Genomic DNA, 20773 nt, shown 5'->3' with positions numbered 1-20773 from the left:
GGTGGGTGGGTGGGGCCAGTACTTGCTCATATAAGACTGATTTTGGCAAACGCCATATTCTCTGAGAAAAAAGGGGTGGGTGGGCGGGGCTAGTACATGCTCAAATAAGACTGATTTTGGTAAACGCCATATACTCTGAGAAAATATGGGGCAGGTGGGCGGGGCTAGCACAGGAGATCTATTTCTTCGTCCTGTAGGGGCCATGAAAGGTCGAGAAAACGTAAAAATAGAGAGTCGGCCGACGGACTCGATTACAATACTTCCTTCGCCTATGCTCGGGAAGAAAAAATCATCATATTTTGCACATTTCGGGTAGATTTAGGAGTTTAACTCGTTACAATAGAAATTTTCAATTTAACATCTATAATTTTCGCAAGTTTTTACAAAACTATTAGGGGCAAAATTAGTTTTTTCTTAACAAATTCTACGCCCGCCCACCCACCTCCTATTTTCCCAGAGGGTTTGTCATTTGATGAAATAAGTCTTATCTTAGCAAGTACTAACCCCGTCCACCCACCCTTTCCTTTCTTAGAGGGTATTTCGTTTGCCAAAATCAGTCTTATCTTACCAAGTCCTAGCCCCACCCACCCGCCCACTCTTTTCTCAAGAGGATATGTCATCTGCCGAAATAAGTCTTATCTTAGCAAGTACTAACCCCGCCCACCCACCCATTTTTTCTCAGAGGGTAGTACTTGCTAAGATAAGTCTTATTTTGCCAAATGACATATTCTCTGAGAAAATACGGGTGGGTGGGTGGGGCCAGTACTTGCTCATATAAGACTGATTTTGGCAAACGCCATATTCTCTGAGAAAAAAGGGGTGGGTGGGCGGGGCTAGTACATGCTCAAATAAGACTGATTTTGGTAAACGCCATATACTCTGAGAAAATATGGGGCAGGTGGGCGGGGCTAGCACAGGAGATCTATTTCTTCGTCCTGTAGGGGCCATGAAAGGTCGAGAAAACGTAAAAATAGAGAGTCGGCCGACGGACTCGATTACAATACTTCCTTCGCCTATGCTCGGGAAGAAAAAATCATCATATTTTGCACATTTCGGGTAGATTTAGGAGTTTAACTCGTTACAATAGAAATTTTCAATTTAACATCTATAATTTTCGCAAGTTTTTACAAAACTATTAGGGGCAAAATTAGTTTTTTCTTAACAAATTCTACGCCCGCCCACCCACCTCCTATTTTCCCAGAGGGTTTGTCATTTGATGAAATAAGTCTTATCTTAGCAAGTACTAACCCCGCCCCCCACCCTTTCCTTTCTTAGAAGGTATGTCATTTGCCAAAATCAGTCCTATCTTACCAAGTTCTAGACTCACCCACCCGCCCCCTATTTTCTCAGAGGATATGTCATCTGCCGAAATGAGTCTTATCTTAGCAAGTACTAACCCCGCCCACCCACCCATTATTTTCTCAGAGGGTAGTATTTGCTAAGATAAGTCTTATTTTGGCAAATGACATATTCTCTGAGAAAATAGGGGTAGGTGGGTGGGTGGGGCTAGTATTTGCTCAGATAAGACTGATTTTGGCAAACGCCATATACTCTGAGAAAATACGAGTGGGTGGGTGGGGAAAGTACTTGCTCAGATAAGACTAATTTTGGCAAATGCCATATTCTCTGAGAAAAAAGGGGTGGGTGGGCGGGGCTAGTACATGCTCAGATAAGACTGATTTTGGTAAACGCCATATACTCTGAAAAAATACGGGTGGGTGGGTGGGGCTAGTCCTTGCTAAGATAAGACTGATTTTGTTTTAGCCAATGTCATACCCTCTGAGAAAATATGGGGCAGGTGGGCGGGGCTAGCACAGGAGACCTATTTCTTCATCCTGTAGGGGCCATGAAAGGTCGAGAAAACGTAAAAGTAGAGAGTCGGCCGACGGACTCGATTACAATACTTCCTTCGCCTATGCTCGGGAAGTAAAAATCATCATATTTTGCTCATTTCGGGTAGATTTAGGAGTTTAACTCGTTACAATGGAAATTTGCAATTTAACATCTTTAATTTTCGCAAGTTTTTACAAGACTATTAGGGGCAAAATCAGTTTTCTCTTAACAAATTCTACGCCCGCCCACCCACCTCCTATTTTCCCAGAGGGTTTGTCATTTGATGAAATAAGTCTTATCTTAGCAAGTACTAACCCCGCCCACCCACCCTTTCCTTTCTTAGAAGGTATGTGATTTGCCAAAATCAATCTTATCTTACCAAGTTCTAGCCCCACCCACCCGCCCCCTATTTTCTCAGAGGATATATCATCTGCCGAAATAAGTCTTATCTTAGCAAGTATTAATCCCGCCCACCCACCCATTATTTTCTCAGAGGGTAGTACTTGCTAAGATAAGTCTTATTTTGGCAAATGACATATTCTCTGAGAAAATACGGGTGGGTGGGTGGGGCTAGTATTTGCTCAGATAAGACTGATTTTGGCAAACGCCATATACTCTGAGAAAATACGGGTGGGTGGGTGGGGCTAGTACTTGCTAAGATAAGACTGATTTTGTTTTGGCCAATGTCATACCCTCTTAGAAAATATAAGGCACGTGGGCGGGGCTAACACACGCTAAAATAAGACTGATTTTGCCCCTATTAAACTTGTAAAAACATGTTAAATTAAAAAAGTGTTAAATTATAAATTTTCACTGTAACGAGTTAAATTCCTAAATTTGATTGGATGTTTATTTAACAACTCAGTCATTAATTTTTTTGAAACACCCTATATAAGCAATTTAAAAAAATATTAACACAGTGATAAATGACAACTATAGGCTCATCATATTTTGCATATTTAAGACAGGATTTATTCAGCACTATTTTGAGCTGACGTCATCAATTTTTCTGAGGGGATAAGCAAATATACATATTTTGACTAAAAATTCATTATGCTCTTTATAACCTTAAAACATCTGCAAGATTTCAAATCATTCGGTTTGGCAGATTCAAAGTTAAATTGCAAAATATTGTTTTATAATTCTGATTTTTTTTTTCAAAAATCTGGATGTTTCAGGTAAAAAAATTTAAAAGCCATTTGCTATGTACAATTTCGAGGTGACGTCATCGCATTTGTGGTGGGGATGATTAGAGAAATTTTGGTTAGCGTGTTACCATCTACATGATATTCCTAATATAAATACAAAATTTGACAACAGTCGGTCCAGAACTTTCGGAAATTATCTGTCTAATAAAAACCGTGACGGCAGACAGGCAGAAACGGGAGACCTATTTCTTCGTCCTGTAGGGGCCATGAAAGGTCGAGAAAACGTAAAAGTAGAGAGTCGGCCGACGGACTCGATTACAATACTTCCTTCGCTTACGTTCGGGAAGTAAAAATCATCATATTTTGCACTTTTCGGGTAGATTTAGGAATTGAACTCATTACAATGGAAATTTGCAATTTAACATCTTTAAATTTCGCAAGTCTTTACAACATTATTAGAGGCAAAATCAGTTTTCTCTTAATAAGTACTAGGACCCCCCCCCCCTATTTTCCCAGAGGGTTTGTTATTTGCCAACATCAGTCTTATTCAGTCTTATCTTACCAAGTTCTAGCCCCACCCACCCGCCCCCTATTTTCTCAGAGGATGTATCATCTGCCAAAATAAGACTTATGTTAGCAAGTACTAATCCCGCCCACCCGCCCTTTATTTTCTCAGAAGGTAGTACTTGCTAAGATAAGTCTTATTTTGGCAAATAACATATTCTCTGAGAAAATAGGGGTGGGTGGGCGGGGCTAGTACTTGCTCAGATAAGACTGATTTTGGCAAACGCCATATCCTTGAGAAAAACAGAGGGTGGGTGGGCGGGGTTAGTACTTGCTCAGATAAGACTGATTTTGGCAAACGCCATATTCTCTGAGAAAATACGGGTGGGTGGGTGGGGCTAAAATTTGCTCAGGTAAGACTGATTGTGGCAAACGCCATATACTCTGAGAAAATACGGGTGGGTGGGTGGTTGGGGCCAGTATTTGTTCAGATAAGACTGATTTTGGCCAATGTCATACCCTCTGAAAAATTATGGAGCGGGTGGGCGGGGCTAGCACTTGCTAAAATAAGACCGATTTTGCTCCCATTAAACTTGTAAAAACTTGTTAAATTTAAAAGGTATTAAATTGCAAATTTCCACAATAACGAGTTAAATTCCTAAATCTGATTGGATCTTTATTTTTTAACAACTGAGTCATTAATTTTTTTGAAACATCCTGTATGAGCAAATTAAAAAATATATTAATGCAGTGATAAATCACAATTATAGGCTTATCATAGCATATTTAAGGTACGATTTATTCAGCACTATTTTGAGGTGACGTCATCAAATTTTTTAGGGGCGATGAGTAAATACATTTTTTGGTTAGTTTTTACCATCTACATGATATTCTTAATATAAATACAAAATTTGACAACAATCGACTCAGTACTTTTGGAGATAATCTGTCTAATAAAAACCCGGACGGCAGTCAGACAGACTGACGGAAACAATTGATAATTTTAAAGTGTCGAAATGATGTCGAAAAGAGTTTATCAAGTTGAAAATACTTACCTTTGAATGTTTTGTCTATACATATGTATAGTTCGTCTAAAGATATAGTCTAAATTGTTATTAACTTGGACGCAATAAATCCGCTCATTAACTACATATATCATATATAGAATTAAAAATAAACATTGTAAATAATAATAATAATAATAAAGTTTCGTTTATAAATTGTTAATTTCGTTTCATTTCCTATACATTCTAAAAATAGTTTGCGTTTAATAAATGATTATTTTAATCTAGGGCAAGCGGTTTTTCGTGCTTTGGCTGATTTATTTTTCGCTTTGGCTTTAATTTTGTCTTCAATTGTGTTTAATAAATGATTAGTTAAAGTGACGTGCGCAACAAAATAAATCTAATCTGGGGTGTTTTTGTCGAAAAGTTTGGGAACATTTACTAAAAAAAGTAAAGGTGGCTCCCGTGCAAAAAGTCGAATTAATCAGCGACTGTTTGGACAAGTGCTACGTGGATCCGCTCGTACCGTAATAGAACCGCCGGATAAATGTTCACGTAAAGGTTATGTTATCTGTCATTTAAAGCAAAAGAACAACGTCAAAACGGTAACATGGTCGATTGTCGTGCGATTGTTTAGAAATTGAGTGTCTAGTCCGCGTCCATCCATCACTGACGTTATTTCTCGGCTGAAAAGCCACCAACCTAACAAAAATAAAATCCTCTCAGTAATCATAGATAACGGCCCCAACGAAAGTTGTCAAAACGTCATCCAAACAGCGCCTACTCGCCAACACAAACAATAAAATTGATCAGAGCGTGCATTGAGTCAGCCCGTATTTCCAGCGGAAGCACCCCGGAAGCCCCTCCGCGCGCCCCCGACGGCCCCTCGTCAATTTCCCGATTTTATCGCAATTTTGCGGTCGCGCACACCGTCATAAATTATTTAAAAACGCGCCAACGTCACGCTTCGTAATTCATTTACACTTGCAGATGTTCCCGACCCAATAACGTAAACACCGATTCGAAATTCCCGCGGCGGCGGAGCGGGGCCCCGCGGACACGCCTACGCTCGGGGCCCGGGGGCGCCGGCCGCGGCGGCGGCGGCGACGGCCGCCGCCTCTCGCCGATGCTCCGCGCGAACGAAAATAAATGACAGCCGCCATGACAGTCGCTGCACCTGCTCGGCGTTCGAGGGCCTGGTTCGGGCTTTGGCGGCGGCTGGGGGCGGCCGGGGGCCGCGGGCGGCGCCGCCGCCGACACTTACTTTTCCAATCGGCCTCGGCTGTCCCGATCCACTACTGGCTATACTATCCTATGGTCGTCACAAAATCACGAATACATCCGCTTACACCCATACAAATTCACTCGGACACTGATTATGAACATGTGAGGCTGTTTCGTGCACGGAACATGCGATGGACGCACTTTTCACGCACCTAAAACGCACTCGAACGTCTTTTCACGCGATTTTCTTCTCGCTTTCCTGCTTGGGTGCGGTGCGAGAATCGCCGGTGCCCTTGCGGTAACGATTCTAGTCCCCGATTGTGACGTCAGAGCTGCCATTTGCACGACGGCAGCGGCATCTAGAGGGCGGCAGGGGAGAGGTTCGAAGCTGGGCTAAGACGAGATCTACAGGACGAGAGGCAGTGGCGTTTCACATGGAGAACCGCAAGGGGCCGATTTTGCACAACAAAAACATTCAAAAATACTAAAAGCGCATGGAACAAGAACCTGAAGCTACTATTTTTATGTCTCAAGTTTTTCTTAAAGTGCATCATGAATCTTATAAAATTGTCTAAAATTATGTAGACAGAACTTACCTCATTTTGAAAGCACAATCTAGCAAATCCAAATTTTTATATAATTTATAAAACTTGATTCTGAGGTTTATAAGTTAAGGTAATAAACTATTGTATTCGAATGGCATCTTCAGTTTCTTTTTACATCATGTAGTATATTCAGATTCAGCGGCGAGAGTGGGTTGAAATATTAAAATTTAGCAAACTTAATTCGTATTATAATTGATATAAAGCAGTATACAGGGTGATATGTGCCAAAAACTTGAAAAGCGTCTTCATCACCTAAAAATAAGAGGAAAACTCAAATCAACATCACCTTAAATCTATATTGTTTATAGGTCATCAACTGAAAATGTTGACGAATTATGAAATCGTAATTTTACATCATGTGAAATAATTCAAAACACTCTTCATAGCGACAACAGAAGTGTCAATAAAGGTGTAAAAAAGACAAAGAAGTGTCAAAAAAATAAAACAATGCTACAAAAAAGTGAAAAAAAGGCAGAGAAGGTCATAGAAAAAAGGCGGCAAACAAAGGCCACAAAAAAGACGAAAACATTGAATCAAAATGGGAAATCAAAAAATCAAAAAAAGCACCAAACGCGACAAAAAATCCAAAAAAAAAACGCCTTCAATAGGCCTAACACGCGGAAAAAACAAAACAAAAAGACAAGACAAAAAACAACAAAAAATGAACAAATACAATGTGACAAAATAATGACAAAGAAAGCTATAAGAAAAGCGCGAGAAAAAAGCCGATTAAAAAGTGGAAAAAAAAATGTAACTAAAAAAGGAATGTAAAAAAACAAAAAGGGGCAAAAAAGGCATTTTGTCAAAGCAAAGAAAATAAAAAACCAAAAAAAAAGAAAATTAATGCGCCATAAAAAAGGTAATAAAAAAAATAAAAAAAGAGCGTTAAAGAAAATGGCGACAAAAACAAAAGCGTCAAAAATAAGGTGCCAAAAAAGTGACAAAAAAAAAGAGTACAAAAAAGGGGGCCAAAAAAACAGACAAGTCGATTAAAAGAAAACAACAAAAGCGACCAAAAACTACAAAAAAGTTACAAAGAAAGTCATAAGATAAAGCCGCTTAAAAAGCGCAAAAAAAATACCTAACAATGTCCCTTTTTGTAGACGTTTTTGTAGCAAATAAAAGACTGTGTGAAAAAAATTACAAAAACCTACAAAAAAGTGACAAAATATAAGTGATAAAAAAGGCCATTAGAAAAGAACGAAAAAGTTCAACAAAAACAGGATTTTAAAAAACAAAAAAAGTCAAAAAAAAGAACGTCAGCATGTAAGGAACAAGAAAAAGACAAGAAAATCAATCGTCATAAATATGTCAATGAGTTAAGAAAAGTGACAAAAACAAAAGAAGGTAAGGAAAAAAAAGGGGAAAAATAAAGGCGACAAGAAAAAGACAACAAAAAGGGAAAAAATAGTCAAAAAAGTGATAAAAACATTCACAAATAAGGTCATAAGAAAAAGGCGCTAAAAAAAGCCACAAAAAAGGTGCAAAAAGAAGGTAAAAACTGTCTCAAAAAAAGAGTAAAAAAGACGAAAAAAAGATCGAAAACAGCGTGGAAACCAAGAGAACAAGGGATAAAAAAAAATAAACGTACCAAAAAAGGCAACAAGAAAAAGTGACAAATAAAAGGGCGACAAGAAAAAGACAAAAAAAATGCGGCAACAAAGGGACCAATAGGAATAATGGAATAAAAATTCTAAAACAAAGCGATTAAACAAAAAACAAAAAAAAAGATAAAAAAGGTCACAAGAAAAAGGCGCGTAAAAAAAGAGCCAAAAAAAGTCATCAGAAAAGAAGAGTCAAAAAATAGGACAAGAAATTAAAAAAAAAACGTAACAAAAAGTGCAAAAAAAGGTGATAAAAAAGTAATAAAAAGGCTATAATGAAAAAAAGACGAAAAAGCCCATAGCAAAAGATGAAAAAATCAGTCAAAAAAGGAAGTAAAAAAAAGGAAAAAAGTCAAAAAAAGAACGACAGACCATATGGACCATAGAAAAAGGGACACAAAATGCGCCAAAAAAAAAAAAAATTGTAACACAGCGACTAAAAACCAAAAAAATTAGCAAAAAAAAACGAAAAAGGTGATAAAAGGCCAAAAAAGAACAACAAAAACTAAAGCAAAAAAAAAAGCTAAAAAACGAAGAACCGGTAAAAAAGAGAGTCAATACAAAGAGAACAAAAGAAAAAGGACATGAAAAGCGACAAAAAAGGCAAAAAAAATGTAACAGGAAAAACAACAAAAAGGAAAATCAAAAAAGTCTGAAAACGGTAAAAAGGCAACAAAGCAACAAAAAGAGGTTAAAAACGCAACAAAAAAAGAAACAAGAAGGTTATAACAAAGCGACTAAAATAACATAAAAAAAATACTAAAGACGCTAAAAAAGCAAAAAACTGAAAAAAATCAAATCTTGGAAAATCGAAAAAATTGGTCTAAAGAGTTTAGACAGTACTTCCCTCGCTGTCGGAAACGTGACGACTGCATGCTTATTATGTTTTTTTTTCGCAGTGGATTTCAAAGAATTCGGTTTTGTAGTTCCTGAGTAAATCAATAAAATAAATTTACGCATTCATTAATTTTTTTGAGTCACCCTGTATATGCAAATCCAAAAAAAATCAATGGAGTGATAAATCACAAGTACAGACTCATCATATTTTGTACAGTTTAGATAGGATTTATTCGGCAAACTTTCGAGCTGACGTCATCAATTTTTTGGAGGGGATAAGCAAATATATTTTGACTAAACATTTATTATGCTCTTTATAACCTTAAAACATCTGCAAGATTTCAAAGCATTCGGTTTTGTAGTTCCTGATTAAATCAATAAAATATATTTACGCATTCATTAATTTTTTTGAGTCACCCTGTATATGCAAATCCAAAAAATATGAATGGAGTGATAAATTACAAGTACAGACTCATCATATTTTTACAGTTTAGATAGGATTTATTCGGCAAACTTTCGAGCTGACGTCATTAATTTTTTGGAGGGGATAAGCAAATATATTTTGACTAAACATTTATTATGCTCTTTATAACCTTAAAACATCTGCAAGATTTCAAAGCATTCGGTTTTGTAGTTCCTGATTAAATCAATAAAATATATTTACGCATTCATTAATTTTTTTGAGTCACCCTGTATATGCAAATCCAAAAAATATGAATGGAGTGATAGATCACAAGTACAGACTCATCATATTTTGTACATTTTAGATATGATTTATTCCACAAACTTTTGAGCTGACGTCATCAAGTTTTTGGAGGGGATAAGCAAATATTTTTTGACTAAAGATTTATGATGCTTAAATGACTCCTTAAAACAACTGCAACATTTCAAAGCATTCTGGTTAGCAGATTAAAAATTAAATTTCAAAATGTTGTTTTATAATTTTGATTTTTTTTCCAAAAATCTGGACGTTTCGGGTGAAAAGTCGATTCAGAGTTGTAAACTACATGTGTAGGACTATGTTATTTTATACAATTGAAAACCCATTTACTATGTACAATTTTGAAGTGACGTCATCGCATTAGTGGTGGGGATGATTAGACAAATTTTGGTTAGCGTTTTACCATCTACATGATATTCTTAATATAAGTACAAAATTTCACAACAATCGGTCGAGTACTTTCGGAGATTATCTGTCTAATAAAATCCGGGACAACAGACGGACAGACGGACGGACAGACGGACGGACAGACGGACGGACAGACAGACGGAAATGGGAGACCTATTTCTTCGTCTTCTAGGGGTCATGAAAGATCGAGAAAACGTAAAAGTAGAGAGTCGGCCGACGGACTCGATTACAATACTTCCTTTGCTTACGCTCGGGAAGTAAAAACGAAGAAAAGAAAAATCGAAATCGAGAGAAGTTGAAAAGTGGAAAAATTGAGAAATAGAGAAATATAGAAATCGAGAAATCAAGAGATTGAGAAACTGGGAAATTAAGAGATCGAAAAACTGAGAAATCTAGAAACCGGAAAATGGCAATATCGAAAAATCAAAAAAGTGAAATATTTAACAATTGAAATACCGGGGGGCACGAAAGTTGGAGAAATCGAAAACCCGAAAGACCAAAAATCGAAAAATGGAAAGTCGAGAAATCGAGAAATTGAAATACCGAAAATTTTAGTAAAATTGAAAAACAGAAACACTATGAAATCGAAAACTGTGGATATCGAAAAGCTGGAAAGGCGAAAAATGGACAAATCAAAAATTGGAAAACCAGGAAATAAAAGCCGAAAAATTAAGAAATTCGTAAATCGAAAAAGCGAAATGTCCAAAAATCGAAAACTCGGGTAATTGAGATATCCAAAAATGGAGAAAATCAGAAATAGAAAAATATATAAATCGGGAAAAGTTAAAAAAAAATTGGGAAATTGAAAAATCGCAATATCGGAAATTCAAAAAACTTAAATATGTATCTAAAAATTTAAAAATCGAGAAATCCAAAAAAATGGAGAATCAAGAAATCGAAAACATGAAAAACTGAGAAATCGAAAAATCGGAAAGTTGAAAAATAAAGAAATTAAAGAAAAATGCAAAAATTTGAAAAATTGGAAAATCGAAAACTCAAAAATTCGAGAAACCGAAAAATCGAGAAATCGAAATATCGAAAAATTGGGAAATCCAAAACTCAAAAAATGGAGAGATCGAAGAAAATCAAGAAATCGAGAAACAGAAAAATAAAGATCCAGAAATTCATAGAACGAAAAATCGAGAAATCGAGCAATCTATAAACCGAAAAATTGAAAAATCGCAATGTTGGTACTGAAGAAAAACGGATAATTTGAAAAACTGGAAAACCGAAATTTTGATAAACCGAAGAACTGGAAAGTCAAAAATTCAGGAAATGGAGAGAGTGACAACTCGAAAAGTCGGGAAATCGAAAATTAGGAAATCGAGAAATAGAAAAATATAGAGATTCAGAAATGAAGAGAACAAAGAAAAAACAAAAATCCAGCAACCTATAAACCGAAAAATTGAAAAATCGCAATATCGAAAATTCAAAAAACTTAAATATGTATCTAAAAATTTAAAAATCGAGAAATCCAAAAAAATGGGGAATCAAGAAATCGAAAACATGAAAAACTAAGAAATCGAAAAATCGAAAAGTCGAAAAATTAAGAATTTAAATATAAAATGAAAAATTCGAAAAATTGGAAAATCGAAAACTCGAAAAGTCGAAAAATCGAGAAACCGAAAAATCGAGAATTCGAAATATCGAAAAATTGGGAAATCCAAAACTCAAAAAATGGAGAGATCGAACAAAAACAAGAAATCGAGAAACAGAAAAATAGAGATCCAGAATTTCAGAGAACGAGAAATCGAGCAATCTATAAACCGAAAAATTGAAAAATCGCTATGTTGGTACTGAAGAAAAATGGATAATTTGAAAAACTGGAAAATCGAAATTTTGAAAAACCGAAGAACTGGAAAGTCAAAAATTCGACAACTCGAAAAGTCGGGAAATCGAAAATTAGGAAATCGAGAAATAGAAAAATAATAGAGATTCAGAAATGAAGAGGACAAAGAAAAATCCAGCCACCTATAAACCGAAAAATTGAAAAATCGCAATGTTGGTACTTAAGAAAAATGGATAATTTGGAAAACTGAAAAACCGAAATTTTGATAAATCGAAGAACCTGAAAGTCAAAAGTTCAGGAAATCGAGAGAGTGACAACTCGAAAAGTCGAGAAATCGAGAACCCGAAAAATCGAAATACTTATGTATTGAAAAATTGAGAAATCTAAAACTCAAAAAATCAAGAGATCGAAAATTACGAAATCGAAAAATAGAAAAATATAGAGAATCAGAAATGAAGAGAACAAAAAAAAAACAAAAATCCAGCAACCTATAAATCGAAAAATTGAAAAATTGCAGTGTTGGAAAATCAAAAATTAAAAAATTTAAATAGCCAAAAATTGAAAAATCCGGAAATCAAAAAATCAAGAAATAGAAAACAAAAAATTGAAAAATCGAAAAATTGGGAAACAAAAATTCGAGAAATCGAGAAATTCATGAATCGAAAAGTCAAGAAATCGAAAACATGAAAAATTGAAAAATCGAAAAGTCGAAAAATCAAGAAAAATCGAAAATTTGAAAAATGGAAAAACCAAAATTTTGATAAATCCAAAAACTGGAAAGTCGAAAATTCAGGAAATCGAAAGAGCGAAAACTGGAAAAGTCGAAAAACCGAAAAATCGAAATACTTATCGAAAAAGTGAGAAATCTAAAACTCAAAAAATCGAGAAACACAAAAATATAGAGATCCAGAAAAATTGAAAAATCGCAATGTCGAATATTCAAAAAACTTAAATATGTATCTAAAAATTTAAAAATCGAGAAATCCAAAATAATGGGGAATGAAGAAAACGAAAACATGAAAAACTGAGAAATCGAAAAATCGGAAAGTCGAAAAACTAAGAAATTAAAGAAAAATGGAAAATTTGAAAAATTGGAAAACCGAAATTTTGTTAAATCGAAAATTAAGGAAATCGAGAGAGCGAAAACTCGAAAAGTCGACAAATCGAGAAATCGAAAAATACAGAAATCGAAATATCGAGAAATTGGGAAATTCAAAACTCAAAAAATGGAGAGATTGAAGAAAATCAAGAAATCGAGAAACAGAAAAATAGAGATCCAGAAATTCAGAGAACGAAAAATCGAGAAATCGAGCAATCTATAAATCGAAAAATTGAAAAATCGCAATGTTGGGAAAACGAATATTAAAAAATTTTGACATTCAAAAACTGAAAAATCCAGAAATCGAAAAATCAAGAAATATTATAAAGAAAAATTGAAAAACTGGAGAAAAATGGATCATTTGAAAATTTGGAAAACCGAAATTTTGATAAATCGAAAAACTGCAAAGTCAAAAATTCAGGAAATCGAGAGAGTGACAACTCAAAAATCGAAAAATTGAAATATTGAAAAATTGAGATATCGAAAATTAGGAAATCGAGAAATAGAAAAATATAGATTCAGAAATGAAGAGAACAAAAAATCGAATTAAAAAATTTAGATAGTCAAAAATTGAAAAATTCGAAAATCAAAAAATCAAGAAATTCAAAACGCAAAAATTTGAAAAAACGAAAAATTGGGACACAAAAATTCGAGAAATCGAGAAATCCATGAATTGAAAAGTCAAGAAATCCAAACATGAAAAATTGAAAAATCGAAAAGTCGAAAATTCAAGAAAAATCGAAATTTTGAAAAATGGAAAAACCGAAATTTTGATAAATCCAAAAACTGGAAAATCGCGAGATCGAAGAACAGGAAAACAAAAAACAGAAATATATAGAGATCCAGAAATTAAGAGAACGAAAAATCGAGAAAGAAGAGTCAAAAAATAGGACAAGAAATTCAAAAAAACGTAACAAAAAGTGCAAAAAAGGTGGTAAAAACGTAAGAAAAAAGGCTATAAGGAAAAGAAGCCAAAAAAGCCCATAACAAAGGATGAAAAAAATTGATCAAAAAGGAAATTTAAAAAAATGAAAAAAAAAAGTAAAAAAAACCGACAGAACATATGGACTATAGAAAAAGGAAAAAAACGCGCAAAAAAAAAACAAAAAAATTTTAACATATCGTTTAAAAACCAAAAAAATTAACAAAAAAAAATAACGAAAAAGGTGATAAAAGGTCAAAAAAAGACAACAAAAATTAAAGCAACAAAAAGCTAAAAAACGAAGAACAGGTAAAAAAGAGAGTCAATACAAAGGGAACAAAAAAAAGGACATGAAAAGTGACCAAAAAAAAACAAAAAAAAAATGCGACAGGAAAAAGAGACTAAAAGGTTATGACAAAAAATACTAAAAAAAAACAAATCTTGGAAAATCAAAAAAACGAAGAACCGAAAAATTCAAATTGAGAGAGGGTGAAAAGTGGAAAAATTGAGAAATAGAGAAATTTAAAAACCAAAGACTCGAGAAATTGGAAAATCGCAATATCGAAAAGTCAAAAAAATTAAATATCTAACCATTGAAAAGCCGAGAAATTGGGAATTTGAAAAATCTAGGGATCGAAAACACGAAAAATTGAAAAATCGAAAAATTGAGACATGAAAATTAGAGAAATCGAAAGGCCGAAAGACCAAAAATCGAAAAATGGAAAAGTCGAGAAATCGGGAAATTGAAATATGCAAAATTTAATAAAATTGGAAAACGGAAACATTAAGAAATCGAAAATCTGGAAAGTCGAAAAATCGAAAACTCGGGCAATTGAGATATCCAAAAATGGAAAATCAGAAATAGAAAAATATAGAAATCGGGAAAAGTAAAAAAATTGGAAAAATTGAAAAATCGCAGTATCGAATATTCAAAAAACTTAAATGTGTATCTAAAAATTTAAAAATCGAAAAATCCAAACAAATGGGGAATGAAGAAATCGAAAACATAAAAAACTGAGAAATCGAAAAATCGGAAAGTCGAAAAACTAAAAAATTAAAGAAAAATGGAAAATTTGATAATTGGAAAACCTAAATTTTGTTAAATCGAAAATTAAGGAAATCGACAGGGCGAAAACTCGAAAAGTCGAGAAATCGAGAAACCGAAAAATCGAGAAATCGAAATATCGAAAAATTGGGAAATCCAAAACTCAAAAAATGGAGAGATCGAACAAAATCAAGAAATCGAGAAATAGAAAAACATAGAGATCCAGAAATTCAGACAACGAAAAATCGACAAATCTAGCAATCTATAAACCGAAAAATTGAAAAATCGCAATGTTGGGAAATCGAATATTAAAAAATTTAGAAATATCAAGGAATAGAAAAAAAAATCGAAAAACTAGAGAAAAATGGATAATTTGAAAAATTGGAAAATCTAAATTTTGTTAAATCGAAAAACTGGAAAGTCAAAAATTCAGAAAATCGAGAGAGTGACAACTCGAAAAGTCGAGAAATCAAGAAAATGAAAAATCGAAAAATCGAAAATTAGGAAATCGAGAAATAGAAAAGTATAGAGATTCAGAAATGAAGAGAACAAAAAATCGAATTAAAAAATTTAGATAGTCAAAAATTGAAAAATCCGAAAATCAAAAAATCAAGAAATGCAAAACGCAAAAAATTGAAAAATCGAAAAATTGGGACACAAAATTCGAGAAATCGAGAAAGCCATGAATGGAAAAGTCAAGAAATTGAAACATGAAAAATTGAGAAATCGAAAAGTCGAAAAATCAAGAAAAATCAAGAAAAATCGAAAATTTGAAAAATGGAAAAACCGAAATTTTGATAAATCCAAAAACTGGAAAGTCAAAAATTCGGAAACTGGAAAACTCGAGAAATCGAAAAAGCGAGAAATTGAAATATCGAAGAAAAATTGAGAAATCCAAAACTCAAAAAATCGAGAGATCGAAGATCGAGAAACAGAAAAATATAGAGATCCAGAAAATAAGAGAACGAAAAATCGAGGAATCGAACGATGTATAAGCCGAAAAATTGAAAAATCGCAATGTGGAAAAATCGAAAATTAAAAAATTTAGACAGTCAAAAATTGAAAAATCCGAAAATCAAAAAATCCAGAAATTGAAACCACAAAAAATTGAAAAATCGAAAAATTGGGAGACAAAAATTCGAGAAACCGAGAAATCCATAAATCGAAAAGTCAAGAAATCGAAAACATGAAAAATTGAGAAATCGAAATTTTGATAAATCCAAAAACTGGAAAGTCGAAAATTCAGGAAATCGAAAGGGCGAAAACTGGAAAACTCGAGAAATTGAAATAGCGAGAAATCGAAATATCGAAGAAAAATTGAGAAATCCAAAACTCAAAAAATCGAGAGATCGAAGATCGAGAAACAGAAAAATATAGAGATCCAGAAAATAAGAGAACGAAAAATCGAGGAATCGAACGATGTATAAACCGAAAAATTGAAAAATCGCAATGTGGAAAAATCGAAAATTAAAAAATTTAGATAGTCAAAAATTGAAAAATCCGAAAATCAAAAAATCGAGAAATTGAAACCACAAAAAATTTAAAAATCGAAAAATTGGGAGACAAAAATTCGAGAAACCGAGAAATCCATAAATCGAAAAGTTAAAAAATCGAAAACATGAAAAATTGAGAAATCGAAATTTTGATAAATCCAAAAACTGGAAAGTCGAAAATTCAGGAAATCGAAAGGGCGAAAACTGGAAAACTCGAGAAATTGAAAAAGCGAGAAATCGAAATATCGAAGAAAAATTGAGAAATCCAAAACTCAAAAAATCGAGAGATCGAAGATCGCGAAACAGAAAAATATAGAGATCCAGAAAATAAGAGAACGAAAAATCGAGGAATCGAACGATGTATAAACCGAAAAATTGAAAAATCGCAATGTGGAAAAATCGAAAATTAAAAAATTTAGATAGTCGAAAATTGAAAAATCCGAAAATCAAAAAATCCAGAAATTGAAACCACAAAAAATTGAAAAATCGAAAAATGGGGACACAAAAATTCGAGAAATCGAGAAATCCGTAAATCGAAAAGTCAAGAAATCGAAAACATGAAAAATTAAAAAATCGAAAAGTCGAAAAATCAAGAAAAATCAAGAAAAATCGAAATTTTCAAAAATGGAAGAACCGAAATTTTGATAAATCCAAAAACTGGAAAGTCGAAAATTCAGAAAAGTCGAGAAATCGAAAAGACGAAAAACCGAGAAATCGAAATATTGAAAAATTGAGAAATCCAAAACTCAAAAAATCGAGAGATCGAATAACAAGAATTCGAAAAACAGAAAAATATAGCGATCCAGAAATTAAGAGAACGAAAAATCGAGAAATCGAACGATCTATAAACCGAAAAATTGAAAAATCGCAATGTTGGGAAATCGAATATTAAAAAATTTAGATATTCAAAAACTGAAAAACCCGGAAATCGAAAAATCAAGAAATAGAAAGAAAAATCGAAAAACTGGAGAAAAATGGATTATTTGAAAAATTGGAAAACCGAAATTTTGATAAATCGAAAAACTGGAAAGTCAAAAATTCAGGAAAGCGAGAGAGTGATAACTCGAAAAGTCGAGAAATCAAGAAACCGAAAAATCGAAATATCGAAATATTGAAAAATTGAGAGATCGAAAATTAGGAAATCGAGAAATAGAAAAATATTCAGAAATGAAGAGAACAAAAAATCGAAATAAAAAATTTAGATAGTCAAAAATTGAAACATCCGAAAATCAAAAAATCAAAAAATTGTAAACACAAAAAATTGAAAAATCGAAAAATTGGGACACAAAAATTCGAGAAATCGAGAAATCCATGAATCGAAAAGTCAAGAAATCGAAAACATGAAAAATTGAAAAATCGAAAAGTCGAAAAATCAAGAAAAATCGAAATTTTGAAAAATGGAAAACCGAAATTTTGATAAATTCAAAAACTGGGAAGTTTCGACTTCCCAGTTTTTGAATTTAAAAACCGAAAAATCGAAATACTTATCGAAAAAGTGAGAAATCCAAAACTCAAAAAATCGGGAGATCGAAGATCGAGAAATCGAGAAACAGAAAAATATAGAGATCTGTAAACCGAAAAATTGAAAAAGTCGATGAGAGGTCATAGTGAAAAAATTCATCCAAAAAGGGGAGTCAAACAAAAGAGGCGTCAAAAAAGGCGACAAAAAACTTGAAAAAAACTGACAAACAAACAAAGGCTACAACAAAAAGGAAATTAAAAAAGAGAGAAAAAAGACGAAAAACCTAGTGTATCGTACATTTTAGACAGCATTTATCCAACAAAATTCTAAGATAATAATTAACTTTTTGGAGCGGATAAACAAAAAAGCTTGATTATCGATTTACCATCTTTAACAAGATTCCAAAGTAGCCGGTTTTATAGTTCTAAATTAAATTTCACCTTTTTTTTTCAAAAATCTCGATGTATCAGGTAAAAAATAACCGCAGAAGCATGTTATTTTACAAAATTTAAGTAGCATTTGCTTAGAAAAGTTTTAAGAAAACGTCATCAAATTGTTGGTACGGATGGACAAGATGTTATAGTACCTACAGGGTACTTCATTCAGGGTACTACTGGAAAATGTTGAAAAATTAATGTCCTTCAAAAGTTCTTGTTATTAGAAACCTCCACACCTTCAAATCGCGTCACCTCAACATATGTCTACCCGACACTTCTCTCCTAGCACTTGTCAAAATGAACGTCAAAGAACACGCGTGCGCCCTCTTCAAACCCCATATTAAAGTTCCCACCGCCTACAAGACACGACTGAACACACTACATGATACAAAGTTGTCCATCTGTTCGAACTTCCGCAGTCGCCGCTACTTCCCAAGCTCTGCCTCAATCCGCAAGGAACGCGAACGCCACACACAAAACCCCAGATATAAAAGAATCATCCATCCCTTCAGCAAGTTCAGCATGATTGAGAACGTCGTGGCGTGCATCGCCTGGGTGCTACTCCTACTCTCTGAAGCCTACATCGGTACTTTCAGCGGCCCTTCGTTCTACAAGACAGGCCCCCGCACGACGCCGCTGTCGGACTCCGTGCTCCTATCCCTCAACCTGGTGCTCTTCGCTGACTACTGCATGCGCTTCGCTTTTGGCTACACTATCGAGAAAGTCGGGACGGTTGTTCTAGAACCCGCAAGCATAGTCAAGCACTACCTCAAGACGTACTGCCTCTTCGACGGAATCCCAATTTTGAACGTCTTTCTGTTCTATATTTTACCGCTGTCGCCCAAGGTGAAGTTGTTCATATTCCAGCTGCACAAGTTGCGGTTGGCTAGAATGAAGACGTTCTTCATCGACGTGGAGCTGTACTTGATGCAGCTGAGAGTACACAGCACCGTGAGGACTGTGTGTGCGTTTGCGATCATCGTCGGGGTGTTCCTCCACGAGTGGACCTGCGTCGTGGGGTTAGTGAATTTGGGCAAGTGCATGTACGACCTCCCTCTGCACCGCTCCTGGTTGCACCAGTACAATTACGGCAGAAACGCCTCTTTCCAAGGCCACATAGCCTTCGAGTTCAAAGAAGACCTCCCCTACTGGCACTCCATGTGGTTGTACCTCGTCCACTTCGCCGTGGTGGCGGCCTTCTCCTACGGCTGCGTCCCCGACGACCACTACGTCCAAAACAGCTTCGAGAGATTCATCTTCTCGTTGATCCTCTTCACGGGGATGTTCGTCTACGTGTACACCATCGCCCACGTCGTCCAGCTCCTGGGGACCCACAAGGTGTCCGAAACCAAGTTCGATGAGATTTACTTCGGTCTGGAGGACTTTATGAGATTGAAACAGTTCCCGCGGGATCTCCAGAAACGCGCCCTCAAGTACTACGAGTGCAAATACCAGAGGAAGTTCTTCTCAAAAGAAAAGATCTTCAGCTATTTGTCTGAACATCTTCGAATGGAAGCTCTTCTTTACAGCAGGCGGAACTTGATAGCTCGGGTGAACATGTTCCAGGGGTTATCGAAGTCGGTGATCGGGTGTATTCTGGGGCAGCTTCAGTACGAGATTTACCTGGCGGGGGACGTGGTGCTGCGGACGGAGGACGCGAACGACGAAGGCACGTACTTCATTAAGTATGGGACTTGTGGGGTGTGTTTGCCTTCGGGACGTGAAATACACCATGTGGAGGATGGGTCGCATTTCGGGAAGAATGATTCGTATGTGGAGGGAGCGCAAGTGCACTTTTTGGGCTCGGTGGTGGCGCTGGAGGTGTCGGAGGTGTACAGGTTGGAGAAGAAGGACATTAAGCATTGTTGCAGGGTGTATCCGGAGCTGGTGGAGAGGTTGCAAAGGATTAAATTGGACAGGTCGGCGTTTTATAGTCGAATGCTTGCTACGGTGCAGCGGGAGGAACAAGTGACTGAAGATATCCGGGAGCAGCTGAGGCAGGGCAAGATTCTCGAAAAGGGGCTTAAAAGAAGGGATTTTGGTTATTTCTGATTGGCAATTTAAATATAAAGTTTTCATTTTTTTCAAAATTGAAACTGTAAACCAGAATATAAACACTGGAAACTGTAACCGAAAAAGGATCTGTTTGGAATTGGTCTTCAAAATTCAGTGACAAAAAAGTGAATTCACATCAATATCCTACACTCGAATGACACGAATAGCAGAAAAAATAACCAAAAGTTGCGTGCCAAATTTTCCAGAGATCTAAAAAATAGCATACAAGGAATATCGAAGTCGTTATGTTTTTCGAAACATTAAGACAATTATAACTCATAAGGACAACACAGTATGATTTCATTGAAAAAAAAAAAAACAAATAGACTAAGTTCCTAATTTCTGTCATTTTGTCGATTTTTGCCCTCTTTATTTATCGATTTTTTCATTCCCTTTATTGCATTTTCTTTCCAGTTTTTAACACTTTTTATTGTTGACTTTTTATAGTCACGTTTCTTACCTTTTTGTTGCTCTTTTTTGTGTCATCTTTATTTTGTCGGCTTTTTTTTTCTACTTTTTTCTTATTTTTTGGGTCGTTTGTGTTTTTTTTGTCACTTGTTTGGTTTCCATTTTTTAGCAGTTT

General features: G+C 34.9%; 2 protein-coding genes across 2 annotated transcripts in view; one reads left to right on the top strand and one right to left on the bottom strand.

The window, feature by feature from the left end:
• The window catches only part of LOC135139895 (guanine nucleotide-binding protein subunit beta-1), a 44779-nt gene extending 38736 nt beyond the window's left edge, over positions 1-6043 (bottom strand). Inside the window, exon 1 of the mRNA XM_064070257.1 lies at positions 5754-6043. The gene's annotated coding sequence lies outside the window, so the exon portion shown is untranslated. The remainder of the gene's footprint in view (positions 1-5753) is intronic.
• A 12389-nt stretch (positions 6044-18432) lies between these two features.
• LOC135139917 (uncharacterized) lies at positions 18433-20187 on the top strand. The gene has a single exon (XM_064070283.1). It carries the CDS (start codon positions 18433-18435, stop codon positions 20185-20187), a length of 1755 nt encoding a protein of 584 aa, XP_063926353.1.
• The last annotated feature ends 586 nt before the right edge of the window (positions 20188-20773 follow it).

Source organism: Zophobas morio, unplaced genomic scaffold (genome assembly GCF_036711695.1).
Source record: "Zophobas morio isolate AGI-343-1 ecotype UQ-CSIRO unplaced genomic scaffold, CSIRO_AGI_Zmor_V1 ptg000038l, whole genome shotgun sequence".
Lineage (NCBI taxonomy): Eukaryota > Metazoa > Arthropoda > Insecta > Coleoptera > Tenebrionidae > Zophobas > Zophobas morio.
The sequence above is the reverse complement of the archived record's forward strand: the minus strand, read 5'-3'. Positions and strand labels throughout refer to the sequence as shown.

What these genes read in the sequence shown, in the direction of transcription:
- LOC135139917 (XM_064070283.1), top strand. Translation starts at nt 18,433, where the DNA reads ATGAACGTCAAAGAACACGCGTGCGCCCTCTTCAAACCCCATATTAAA.